Here is a 13,856-nt window from a genome sequence, read left to right on the forward strand (position 1 = left end):
AACCTAATAATTAACAAGAACAGTTAAAAAATCTGATGTCACTTCTGGTCAGACATCACCGAAGTGGAGCTTGCTGAAGGCTTATGAAACAGAATACAACAGCCAATGAAAAGTCGTTCCAAAATCAAAATGAGAAGTGTCACATGCAAATGAAACCATACAAATTCGATGAAAAAAGACATTTTTCACCTGGACTTGATCTTTCATGTTTAACAATGTGTTTATCAGCTCCCCAATCAATTACAGCACTAACACATCCAGTTGGATTCTCCAGGACTCCAATGAATTTGGCAGTCTCATTTCTGAAAAAAAGGGTATAATCTCAATTGTAAATGGCTGCCAATGTCATCAATTTCTGTTAACTGTGCTTGTGATTTCATCTAACTAAAAGGAATCGTGGACACAAATATAATATGTAAAATGTTATAATACAATTTATCATAACAGTTTTATCTGCCATTGCCATTTTGTAGTCATTTGACAAGAACTGTAAGTGACAAGTTTTAGGTTGAGCTCCCACTTTAGAGACTCATGCCCTTCTGTAAGGACCTTTTCTCCAGAGACCCTGGCCTGCCAGACCAAGGCTAACAGTGAGGCCACACATCTTTATGAGATGATATCAGGATGAGATCCTTCAACTGTAAAGGTAGGAGGAGCCATGCTTGTTTTCGTCACATCTGGGGAGGTTAAGTGGAAATTCAGAATTACGTGTTTTGATACGGTAGGTCAGGAATAAACTGCTTCCATTGGTAATATCAACTGGATGGCATACATTCCAGTTAATTAGCAAAGGATTAGAAAGATGTTGAGATGTAAGATACACACCAAGCAATGTGTCTTTTGCAATGCACTACATGAAAGAGTGGTTGAAGCAAGTTCAACAGGAAAATGTCAGAATGAAATTGGATGTATGCTTGATTTACAAATAATTTACAGAACTATGAGGAAGACGCAAGGCAATGGGATTTAAGTATTTCTCTCGAAGAGCTGGAACTGGCACCATAGGCCAAACAGAATTTTACAGTTCAGAAGGCATCTATGACCTTTGGGGATTGCAGGTTACCACAAAGGGAAAAAGTTGCAGCTGGCAGAGAAATGAAACAGTTGCATAGGGTAGCACAACACAGCTATGTAAAAAGCAACATTTCTCTTCAATTAAGCGTTAGACTCTGATAGAGTCATCGCAGGTATGTAATGCCCACTAACATGGCTGCAAATAGATCAGGGTATTACTGAGGAAGTGAAAAGCAAAGAGGAATTTCATCCAGAGGCTCAGGAGTCCATGTACACAGATCATTAAAAGGTAGAGTAATATATGTACCCAAAATAACTAGGATTAATGGTATATTAACATTTGTTAAAAGGTGAGTCTGTATATTCAGAAACATTTTACTGAACTGTTTAAAAATCAATTGTGAAAGTAGAGATAAGCATTTTCCTGCCAGTGGGTAAGTCCAAGACAAGCTCAGGACATGTCAGCTCAAAACATCACTGCAAGAGTTCCTCAGGGGTATGTTTACAGTTCAAATTTCTTCAGCTGCTTCATCAATGATCTTCCTTCCATCATAAGATTACATTACTGCAGCAGTTCAAGGTGGAAGCTCACCACCACATTGAAGACAACATCCACATCCTATCAATGACTTCTTTTTAAAAAGCCCATTAAAGATGAATATTATATGAGCCTTTTGTAAAACAAACATTTTCAAATTTGAAGTTGGGTCTCTATTGTTACATCCTGACATGTCAAGCCTGATAAATCTGTCAGATTTCTTTGAGCAGGTAATGAGCAAGTTAGCTAAAGTTAAACTATTGGGCATTATCCTTTTAGATTTCCAGAAGGCATGGCAAGGTGCCAAATAGGAGGCTGCTAAATAAGACAATGCTAAGGACAAGGTATGAGCATGGATTAATGTTTGGCTGACTGGCAGAAGTGGCATCCATTGACAACTGGAATTCTACAGGGAGTGTTGGGAGGACAACTATTCATGTTATACCTTAACAATTTGGATGAAGGAACTGGGCATCATTGTGCTATTTTGCAAATGTAGCAAAGATTGGTGGAAGAGCAGGTAATCTTGAGGAAGCAAGTCTGCAGAATGACTTGGATGGCTAGGAGACAGGGCAAAGAATTGGCAAATCGAATACAATTTGGGGGAAAAGTGTGAACACTTTGCCAGGAAAATAGGGACAAACTATTTTCTAACTGGGGAAAGGCCTTGGAAATCTGAAGGACAAAAGGGAATTGAGTCCTCGTCCTCTTAATGTTAAGATTGTATTTGCTTTCGTAACTGCCACTATTAGTATTCATTCTAAGGGTAGCAAACTGCTGAGGCAGCAGCACACTCCAGTCAGACCACATTTAGAATAATGAGTGCAGTTTTGGATCCTGTAGGGAAAGAGTTGTTCCAGAGGCAGCTCTCAGGAATGTTCCCAGGGATTAACGGCTTGTTGTGTGAGGAGCAGTCAAAGGACTCTGGGTCTGTACTCAAGTTTGGAAAGTTGGGGTGGTGGGAATCTCATTGAAACCTATAGCCAACTGAGAAGTCTGACAAAGTGGCTGTGGACATAATCTCTCCTACTAGTGCAAGTGTCAAGGCCCAAGGGAACATCCTTCAGAGCTCAGACGATGAAGAATTTCTTGAATCAGTGATGAATCTGTGGAAATCATTACCACAAAAGGTTGTGGAGACCAAGTCATTGTGTCTTCAAGACATCAACAGATGGCTTCTTGATTAGTAAAGGGATCAAGGGTTACAGGGAAGGCAGGAAAATGACCTTGGAAGTTAGTCATGATCAAATGGCAGCTGAACTGCCTAATTCTGCTCAAAGGACTGATGGTGTTATGGCTCAAAAATAGTGAAAGATTCACTAGAGTCCTGGAGAATGGAAACAGACTCTGGTTCAATCAGTTCATGCTTAACCTGATCCAAAACTAAACTAATCCCAACTGCCTGCTCCTGGCCCATATTCCTCCAAACCTTTCCTATTCAAGTACACAAGGTCTATTACCCTGACTTGCATCTTGTAAGTGCTGGATTGGCTTTGGTGAGTCAGGTAGCAAGGGTCTCACCCCATAGTAAACTTCTGACTTGCACTTATCGGTCTTTCTATAGGTGGGCAAGTCACTGATAAGGAATTCAGCAATGCTAATGGTCATGGACAGTTGATTAGACTCTCTTGGAGACAGGTTTTTACCAGTACTTTTGTGCCAAACCTATTTGCTTCTCAGTCCATGCCTCACTGCATACTGACATGGATGAGTTTGGTATGAGTCATGTACAAATGACAGCATCAAGTATAAATCTACCAGGAAAATACATCATTGTACTGACCACCAACAAAATACAAAGACGTGTTATTTTCCCCCATATTTTATTTCAGATGACAAGCTCTCGCACTAGATTTTAAACAAGCTGGTGAATACTGGCAAATTACTCTTCCCACAACTATACCACACATTCCCAAGACAGTATAAATATGATTTCTAACATTAATACAACATTGCATCAAATTACATAATTAAATGATCAGGTATCCAAGTATTATGCATTCAAAAGGCATACAAAATGTTAGACATCAGGGCCTGCATAGTTTAAGCAGAAACTCAAAAATCACACTGACAATTGGTAAACTTCCAATAATACATCAAAAGAAAGATTACAAGTTTCAGAAAGTTACTGTACAATGAATTTAGCTACAAGAAAGCATTTCTACTTTTAAAAAATTACTTGGTATGTCTTGGACAAACCCCAATATTCATTTTCTGCACAAGACAAAGGCAATACACTAATATTAAACATCTCCCATTTCCTAATTTGTTTCAGGCCCTTTCTAAAGATCATTGTGGAGTGCCTGTGTTCTCTTGTAAGGCTTTATTTTGAAAATTAAACCCAAGTGTGCTTATGTACACTGAACTTTAAAAAGGTGTACATGCTAATTAACTGATATGCCCTTTCTGTCACTAACAACTGCATAGTGGGGTGAGAAATTAATGGTATGTAACATGATTTATAACAATTAAATGCACTGTTGCAAGCCTTTTCAAAAAGGTAATATACGTCAGAATGAGGGCATTCAAAACAACTATTATGACTTTAGTCAGTGATAAGTCTAAAAAAGAAACCTAGGTGCAATACTGCTGTGCTGCAATTGGTTCTCATGTGACTGTGGGAGGGCATGTAAACAGTGTTGAAGTGTAGAGAGCAGCTAGCCAAGTTAAATCTTTGACACTAACGTGCAGGACACTCATCTGAAGGAGCTGTGGACAAGATTCATGTAACATTGTCCCATTCAGGATAATTTTCAATGAGAGATATTGAAAAGTTAATGGTAGTTTCACAATTCAAGTGACTCAAGACAAAGCTGGAGAAGAGGGCATGGGGATACCATAGGGGAATAAAGGTGTTTGAAATTTGCTGTTCAAAAGATTCCAGCTTCACATTTCAGAACCTGGTTTAAAAATATCTGGCACAATCAAGTGCTTAATTTAACCATAGTATATCTTTACTTTGCATCTGTAAACAGCAATTGTGCACTACACTGTATACACATGCTGTATTTCACATCCATGTTAACTGTAATGAGTCAAGAGTCTAAACTCAACCCAATTGGGGAAGGACCCTCTTGTTCTAGTTTAGAAGCATACAGCAGCAACATTTTAGCTCACAAAAGAGTGAATCTGAAGGCAAGAGAATTTCAGGTCTAAAAACAACACTATCTCCAACTCCCACAGAAGCACCAGTTTATATTATAAGCACATCTGATATTTTGCGCTCCCCAGCTGAACTGCCCAAGTTCGCCATCTTCTCTGCCTTCACATGAATAAAGTGATCAATCCTCTGATGTTACTGGATGCAGCAATTATTTCGGTGGCCATTGGAATCTTTAAAGCGCAGACGCATTTTAGGACGGTATTTCTCCAGGTACAGCAGCTGCTTGCTATTGAAAGCTCCACGTCTCTTTCTGCAATATAAAAGTAAAAAAAGTTTAAAAATGCTCCCATGGTGAGTTTCCTTTGCACAATTGAAAATTGACCTAATTTTTGGCCACGTTTCTTCAAGGTCCTTCATGTTCTGAAAGAAGTTAGCCTCAAATATGCTGATATTTCTGTTCAATATTGATGTAACAACATGGGTTTCAGCATAAATGTCTTCCAATTTAAGCATCATTTGCAAATAAGGATTACGAAAAACATTCATGATAACCTTTGATTTTAAAATCATGGATTACACCTAATTTTACAATCTAGAAAGGAGGCTGCTGAAACAATGGACTGAAGTTGTACATCTACTTCAAAGTGCACCAATTAAACAGGAAAAGGAATGAGTATGTTGATTGGATGAGGGGGCAAAGTAAATAGTAATGCATTGGTCATAATGAGCACAGATTAGGTTTACCATAAATTACATAACAAAAACTCATTTAAGCATTTGAAGCAAGAAAATTGAGTAAATATTGCTGCTCAGGTTGCAATATAGACAGCATACTAACAGTGTGGTAAATTGATAAGTCTTTGGTCCCAGCTAGCAACTTGCTAACAAATTCAAATTTTGTTGGAAAATAAAAGACTAAGCAGCACAAAAATCAGACTTCCAGACTTGCAAGTATAAGAGATTGCTAGTTGAGGGACATGTGCATAAGTTCAGATTGAGATACTGGTTACACAGGAGACCAACTACCTGCTGATAACATTGTAATTTCTTACCTACTCAAAGTAACCGAGCACTTCAGACAACAGTTCAAGCTGAATTTAGACAACTTACCTCATTTAAACATTAAACAAAGGTTAAAAATTAAGCCATCAGGGATAATGTGGATAATTTACTTGCTTGGATCTGGACAGCTCCAGCAACACAAGTTTGATGCCATCCAGAACAAAAAGCAGACTTGTTTGATATCACATTCACAAACATTCACTCCCTCCACCACCAGAGTAGCAGCAGTGTTTACCATCAAGAAGTACAGGAGAAATTCACAAACATTTCAGACAACACCTTCCAAACCCAGGGCCACCTCCATCTACAAGTGGAAAGAAGCAGATGCAGAACACCACCAGCTGCAGCTTCTCCTCCAAGCCATCATTTATGCTGACAGAAATAAATGGTTGCTCCTTCAGACTTTGACCCAAAGTCCTGCAACATCCTCTCTTCCAAACAGCATTGCAGGTCTACACAAAAGGACAGCAATGGTTCAAGATGGCAGCTCACCACCACCTTCGAGGGCAGCTAGGAATGGACAATAAATGTTGGCATTGCTGGGTGGCCAATACCCCATGAATGAATAAACACCATTCTGGAGTTCAAGTAAATATCATTCAAGCATCTACATCGACAACATGGCAAAAGGGAATGACAATCTCAAACTTTACTTACTGTCGAATGAACTGAACAGCATCTTCATACTTCATTCCACATTCAATCAGTGCCAATGCCACCAGAACTGGTGCTCTGTATGAAGGGAAAGAAGTAATACCAAGCAATGTCACTTTCACTTCATGAAAAATCCAGACATGTTTTGTTAATTGCCCCATGGAATTTATACTTGTAAACAGATCTAGGGCCAGACTAACATTTCCAGTTTTGTGCGCTGCACACTGATCTCAGAGGCAAGGGTATTAACTTATGACCAAGGTTCAATATAGTGCAACATGATTAATTCCCACCTCAGTATCTGCCCAATTCCATGCACTGTAACTACACTGAATTGTTAAGCGGGTTGGTGGCAAATTGACACGAGAACTAAAATGCATTAGGAAGGACAATGACATGAACAAAAGATAGCCCTAAGTAGTTAAGGAGCAGATGGCAGAAGATTAATAATTTGAAAAGAATGCCATTTCCGAGCATCTGATTATAAGCAGTGCCACAAGATATCAATGAATAGATGTTAAGCTGCAACACTGAAGCACAGTAATAGCAACAGCATGAATGGGTTAGGACAGCCTTGGGGAATAAGGCTTTGATTGGCAGATTTCTCCATTTTTGCAACCTGCCCATGTCATCATCAAGCATGCTTCTGATTGAACTTACTCAAGTCCTTTCAGAAAACAGAATAAGCTACCTGAATCTATTCTTAGGATAGAAAACAAATTTGATTTCAATGCTATACTCCCCACAGTAATGAAAGACCCAGCTGTCAGTATTCAACCACACCAGCAGCATCCCTCAAACAGCCACAACTGTTACATTGTTCCCACCTCCAACAGCCTTTTATTCTCAGACTTTATATCCTCTCCCCCTGTTTGACTGAGGGTGTTCAGCTGCCTCTGTTGTATTCTGGAAATTTCACTTTTTCAGCTTAATCACATATTACAGCCTAACTGTGTGATTAAAAGAATATTGAATGCAGATTGTGGCGTAACAATTACTCCTTCATTCCAAGACTTCATTTTTATTCCTCTCCAAAATAGTTTCTATTAGTACACAAATGCAAGCTGAACTACACTGTGACAAACAAGTTAATTTGGCACGTTTACACTAGCCTGCCTGATTTACAAACATTGTATTTAAAAACATGCAATAAAAGCCAAAAGAATAGTACATACCGTCCGAGACCAGCTACGCAATGGACAGCAATGCAACAACCTGGCTCTTCACGGAATTTAGCTCTCAAAAGGGTCAGCCAATCATCCACAATCTGGTTGGAAGGTGGAGCACCATCATCAAATGGCCAGTCCTGTTGGAGAAACAAAGTTCTCATTGCATTTTCATGTACCAATTCACCACTTTACATCAAACCCTTACTCAAGCCATTCCTGGCACCTTTAGTGGACATCTTTCAGCTAAATTTCACAACGCTGTCTCAAACGACAGATCCTATAAGCTGATAAAGACAAGGATTCTAACATATTGCATACAAGAATTCCATTCCCAGTGCATTTTCCAGAAAGTCTGGACAAGAAAAGTCATGACAGAATCAGCTGCTCTACCCCCACTGGGGAAATGGGGAATTTCAAAGTAAATATTGTTTAAAAAATGTAACTTTTCCATTATATGGACAAGCATTTTCAGAAAAAGCATTAAATGCACAGCATTTGTATCTGAATTGGTCAGAAACTGCCCAAACCTTCCCCACATCTGAATATGAACACTAACATGGTTATTATGTATCTGGATTAGTAATGTAGAGGCCTGAAGTACAATTTAGTTAAATAACAAATCTCAAAAATTAGTATTAGTAATGAAACCATAAAATTGCAGTTTTGAAAGCAACATCCATCTGGTTCTCTGATGAAGGGTCTAGGCCCGAAACGTCAGCTTTTGTGCTCCTGAGATGCTGCTTGGCCTGTGTTCATCCAGCCTCACATTTTATTATCTTGGAATTCTCCAGCATCTGCAGTTCCCATTATCTCTGATCTCCATCTGGTTCTTCAGTTTTTTTTTTAAAAAGAAAAGCCAAATGTCATCCTTACAAGTGATTCTAAATCCATAGCAAGAGTGACTCTTAACCATTCTACAACATTAATTATTTGGAGTCAAAATGATAATTTTTCTGCACTGAGAAAGCAAATAAGTTCCATTTTTGCCGATAAGGTCCATATCCCATTACTTAAAACAAATACTGGTCCAACAGAGCTTATGTTGCAGTAGTAATGTCCTTATCTCAGCTAGGAGGTCCAGGTTCAAGTCCCACTGGTTCCAAGTATAAATAACATCTCTGAACAGGCTATTAGGAAAATTTAAAAAAATCAGTCCAATCTATACTCAAACACAAGTACCAGAAGTCTACTGGCCAAGGTTAGTTTAGTTTTTTTTAAAAAGAAAATTCATTTATGGGATGAGGGCATCGCTGACTAGGCAGCATTTATTGCCCATCCCTAATTGACCTATGGGCAGTTAAGCATCAACCACATTGCTGTGGTCTGGAGTCACATGTAGCCTAGACTGGGCAAGGATGGTGGTTTCCTTTCCTAAAAGGACATTAGTGAACAGGATGGGGTTTTTCTGACAATTGGCAATGGTTTGTGATCATCACTAAACTCACGTTTCCAAATTATTATTGATTTCAAATTCCATCAAATGCTATCAGAGATAATGGGAACTGCAGATGCTGGAGATTCTGAGATAAAGTGTGCAGCTGCATGAACACAGCAGGCCAAGCAGCATCTTAGGAGCACAAAAGCTGATGTTTCAGGCCTAGACCCTTCATCAGAAGAGGGGGATGGGGACAGGATGCTGAAATAAGTGGGGGAGGGGGGTAGGGGGCAGGGAAGAGAGGCAGACGGAAGATGGATGGAGAAGATAGGTGGGGAGGTAGCGAGGGGAATAGGTCAGTCTGGGGAAGACGGACAGGTCGAGGGGGCAGGATGAGGTCAGAAGGTAGGGAATGGAGGTGCGGCTTGAGGTGGGGGGGGGGATAGGTGAAAGCAAGAACAGGCTAGGGAGGTGGGTACGAGCTGGGCTGGTTTTGAGTTGCAGTGGGAGGAGGGGAGATTTTGAAGCTGGTGAAATCCACATTGATACCATTGGGCTGCAGGGTTCCTAAGCGGAATGAGTTGCTGTTCCTGCAACCTACAGGTGGCACCATTATGGCATGCAGGAGGCCCAGAATGGACGTGTTGTCTAAGGAATGGAAGGGGGTGTTAAAACGGTTTGCCACTGGGGAAGTGCAGTTGTTTATCGTGAATTGAGTGTAGGTGTTCTGCAAAGTAGTCCCCAAGCCTCTGCTTGGGTTCCCCAATGTACAGGAAGCCACAATGGGTACAGCGGATGCAGTATACCACATTGGCAGATGTGGTGAACATCTGCTTGATGTGGTGAGTCATCTTGGGGCCTGGGATGGGGGAGTTGAGGAAGGAGGTGTGGGGGCAAGTGTAGCACTTCCTGCATTTGTGGGGGGAAGTGCCAGGTGTGGTGGGGTTGGAGGAGAGTGTGGAGTGGACAAGGGAGTCCCGGAGACAGTGGTCTCTCCGGAACGCCCGGCGGCGGGGGGGATCCTTGAAGAACAAGGACATCTGGAATGTACCCTTCCTACAGACAAAGGGGAAGGCCATGGGTACCTGCATGGGACCAAGCTATGCTTGCCTCTTTGTAGGTTACATGGAACAGTCCCTCTTCCGTACCTACACTGGCCCTAAACCCCACCTCTTCCTCTGTTACAATGATAACTGTATTGGCACCACCTTGTGCTCCCAAGTGGAGCTCGAACAGTTATTCTACTTCAACACCTTCCTTCCCAATCTTAGGTTCACTTGGACCATCTCCAACACATCTCACCTTCCTGGACACCCCCGCCCCCATCTCCAACTCAGGCAACCACTTATAAACCGATGTCCATTTCAAGCCCACCGACTCCCACAGCTACCTAGAATAGACCTCCTCCCACACACCTTCCTGCAAAAATTCCATCCCCTATTCCCATTTCTTCTCGTCTGCCACATCTGCTCCCAGGATGAGGCATTCCACTCCTATTCATTCCAGATGTCCGCATTCTTCATGGACCGCAACACCCCCCACCCCTGTCCCCCGTGGTCGAGAACACCCTCAACTGTGTCTCCCGCATTTCCTGTAACTCATCCCTCACACCCCTCCCCAGCAATAAGTGCCAAAAGAGAATCCCCATAAATCCTCACATACCACCCCACCAACCTCTGGATACAACGCATCATCCTGCGACACTTCTGCCATCTACAATCCAACCCCACCACCCAAAACATTTTTCCAACTCTACCCTTGTCTGCCTTCTGGAGACCACTCTCTCCTAGACTCCCTTGTCCGCTCCACACTCCCCGGCAACCCCACTGCACCCAGCACTTTCCCCTGCAACTGCAGGAAGTGCCACACTTGCCCCCACACCTCCTCCCTCATCCCCATCCCAGGCCCCAAGGTGACTTTCCACATCGAGATGTTCACCTGCACATCCGCCAATGTGGTATACTGCATCTGCTGTGGCTTCCTCTACATTGGGGAAACCAAGCAGAGAGTTGAAGACCACTTTGCAGAACACCTACGCTTGGTTCGCACCTCCCACTCACGAACCATTTCAACTCCCCCTCCTATTCCTTAGACGACATGTCCATCCTGGGGCACCCTGCAGTGCCATAATGATGCCACCCATAGGTTGCAGGAACAGCAACTCATTCTGCTTGGGAACCCTGCAGCCCAATGGTATCAATGTGGATTTCACCAGCTTCAAAATCTCCCCTCCCCCCACTGCAACTCAAAACCAGCCCAGCTTGTCCCTGCCTCCCTAGCCTGTTCTTCCTCTCACCTATCTCCTCCTCCCACCTCAAGCCCCACCTCCATTTCCTACCCACTAACCTCATCCCACCCCCTGACCTGTCCATTCTCCCCAGACTGACCATTCCCCTCCCTACCTCCCACCCATACTCTCCTCTCCACCTATCTTTTCCTCCATCCATCTTCGGTCTGCCTCCCCACCTATTTATTTCAGAGTCCTCTCCCCATCCACCTTTTCTGATGAAGGGTCTAGGCCCGAAACATCAGCTTTTGTGGTCCTAAGATGTTACTTGGCCTGCTGTGTTCATTTTGGTCCACACTTTCTTATCTCCATCAAATGCTATGGCAAGAATCAAACCCAGGTCCCAATGTTATCTTGATCTCTAAATTAACAGTGCAGCAATACTAGTAGGCTATCGAAGTTGCTACAATAAAATGTCAACTTCTGTCCCAGGCTTGCAACAGTATACTGAAATAAACTGTTCAAAGGGGATATGCTATGATAGATTAATGCAGCAGTCAAGCATGCTGTACAGGTCAGGAATAGTGCACAACAGTGAATAAATGACACCCCAAAATTAATGAGGGTAACGGAATTTGATGTTAAATCTTCTAACAGAGAATCAAGTTTGAATTGGAGCCACCAGCTTATTTTGAAAGGAGAGACCTCAATCGTCACTGAATATATTGGACTGAAAATGGGCTTTTTGCCCTATAGACAAACACAGATGACAAGTTATTTTGTACTTACTAAAAATTGAATGCCTTCTTTTTCAACTGGAGACGTGTCATAGGTTGCTTCACATACTCTAACTACTGTGGTGACACTGTACTTCTTCAACTCCTGTAAAAAAGTTAATACAGTAAACAAGCCTATCTTGGAGTTAGAGGTTAACAAGTGCACAATATTTTAGCTTCACTTTTTACGTGTGAAAAGCTGGATTTTGGAACAATACTAAGTCTAGATTGAGGCTTTCAAACATCTTGTTTCTTCTTATTTAATTGCCATCATAATTAGGGAGACAAGTGTCTGCAACTAGGTATTTTATTTCAGTTCACATGTTAAACAAACACTTAATACATTGTTATTCAGTAAACATTTCCATTAAAACAACCACACCCCTCAGTTTTCAAAATTAAACCAATTGGAAGAAAGCTGAACATTGGAAAGAACAAATTTATACGTAGGTATGGTGCAAGTTTGTTGTTTTTTTTCCCCCCTGAGGGGGGGGGGGGGGGGGGGGGGGGGAGTGCAAAAATGGGAAATGAAAATATTTTTGGAAAACAGACCAAAACAAGATTCAGTGGTTTCAAACCTCAGATTCCACTGAAGTTTCTTTTTAAATGTACAAATTTAACAGCCACAACAGATGTCAATTTTCTGCCTAAAATATCTAAAAACGTACATTTCAGATACAAGTATGAAAAGACACTAGCCAACTGTTTTTAAAATCAATCACCAATATTTAACAATAACCGCAGGTTTCAGGGAATCCATCATCTCCTTTCTCACTACCTTTTCATAGCTTTTGCTGTAGACCCTCAGCTGCTCAATCTACAGTGGGAAATGTCATCTGAAGCAGTCAACTGGAAGTGGCATCCTGCTGTCCTGCAAAGGCTTACTTCAACCTTTTAGTGGACGCCAAACCAAGGGTCTCAGCAAAGTACCGGAGAAAAATATCCTCAACTATCCGAGGATGAAGGTGTAAGGGGTCAAAAGCCAGGTTGTTATAAGCATTAGATTTTGTTTCAGTTTATTAGTTTGATTTGTTAACTAGCAAGCAGGTTTCTGCTTACAAATAGATATGTATTATGCCTTTGGTGAATAGCATCTCAGATTTGATATGTGCACTTTTTAGTAACTTCTAACTCCATTTAACTTCAGGAAATCTTTAGAATACTCAACTCAATGTAATGTCAAATATTTAATACCCTGAAAGAGACCTCTCACCTCTATGAATTTATTTAAGGTTGCATTGGTAGGGTTGTGTGTGATCAGAAATCTCATGTTCTTGTAGGTAATTTCCACAGGTGCTGGACGATTCATCCGAGCCATTTTCTTATAAAAAGCGCAAAACCTATAAAGTGAAAAGAATGTCCTGCAAAAGCTGTAAATTAAAAAGTCCAGTTTTGTCAAATTCCACCAGAATATTTGCACGTACAAGGCTTTTGATGATGCTTTTGACAAGCAGCAAATCTTCAATCCAGTAATACTGTGACCAACAAAAAAAGAGCACACTTGGTTACCCCATCCAGATATGGTCTTTGATGAATTATTCTTCCCAGCTGCTGGTAACCTGCTTGAGGGGTTTCTTGTGGAATAAGTGGAATAATAGTAGACTTTTACAGTTCACTTGTCTGCATAGATGTCGTGCTGTGCCTGGCAGTAGTCTCCACTGCCCTTCAGAAACTCCATAAATGTGCGACCTAGAACACCACAGAACTGCTGCAAAAACAAAACAGAAATGTTAAATAGAGCACGTCAGAACTTTGCTCTCTTCATTGTGCAAAGTGTTTACTTTAAAGCAACAAAGCCAAGTGAGCTTCAAGGTGCTGTATAGCCAGCTTGCAACTCAGGTTGCCATGGCTCAATAGTCAGCATTGCTGCCTCAGTGCCAGGGAGCCAGGTTCAATTCGACCCTTGGGGAACTGCATGGAGTTTGCATGTTCGCCCCG

General features: G+C 41.5%; 1 protein-coding gene across 1 annotated transcript; it reads right to left on the reverse strand.

The window, feature by feature from the left end:
• Positions 1-3,358: 3,358 nt before the first annotated feature.
• On the reverse strand, positions 3,359-13,452 carry ptp4a1 (protein tyrosine phosphatase 4A1). The gene is made up of 6 exons (XM_048530906.2): positions 13,343-13,452; positions 13,132-13,258; positions 11,932-12,024; positions 7,547-7,677; positions 6,375-6,449; positions 3,359-4,965 (listed from the first exon to the last, which is right to left on the reverse strand). The coding sequence occupies exons 2-6, from the start codon at positions 13,234-13,236 to the stop codon at positions 4,848-4,850; spliced, it is 522 nt and encodes a 173-aa protein (XP_048386863.1). The 5' UTR covers positions 13,237-13,258; positions 13,343-13,452; the 3' UTR covers positions 3,359-4,847.
• Positions 13,453-13,856: the final 404 nt, after the last annotated feature.

This window comes from Stegostoma tigrinum, chromosome 4 (genome assembly GCF_030684315.1).
Source record: "Stegostoma tigrinum isolate sSteTig4 chromosome 4, sSteTig4.hap1, whole genome shotgun sequence".
Taxonomy (NCBI): Eukaryota; Metazoa; Chordata; class Chondrichthyes; order Orectolobiformes; family Stegostomatidae; genus Stegostoma; species Stegostoma tigrinum.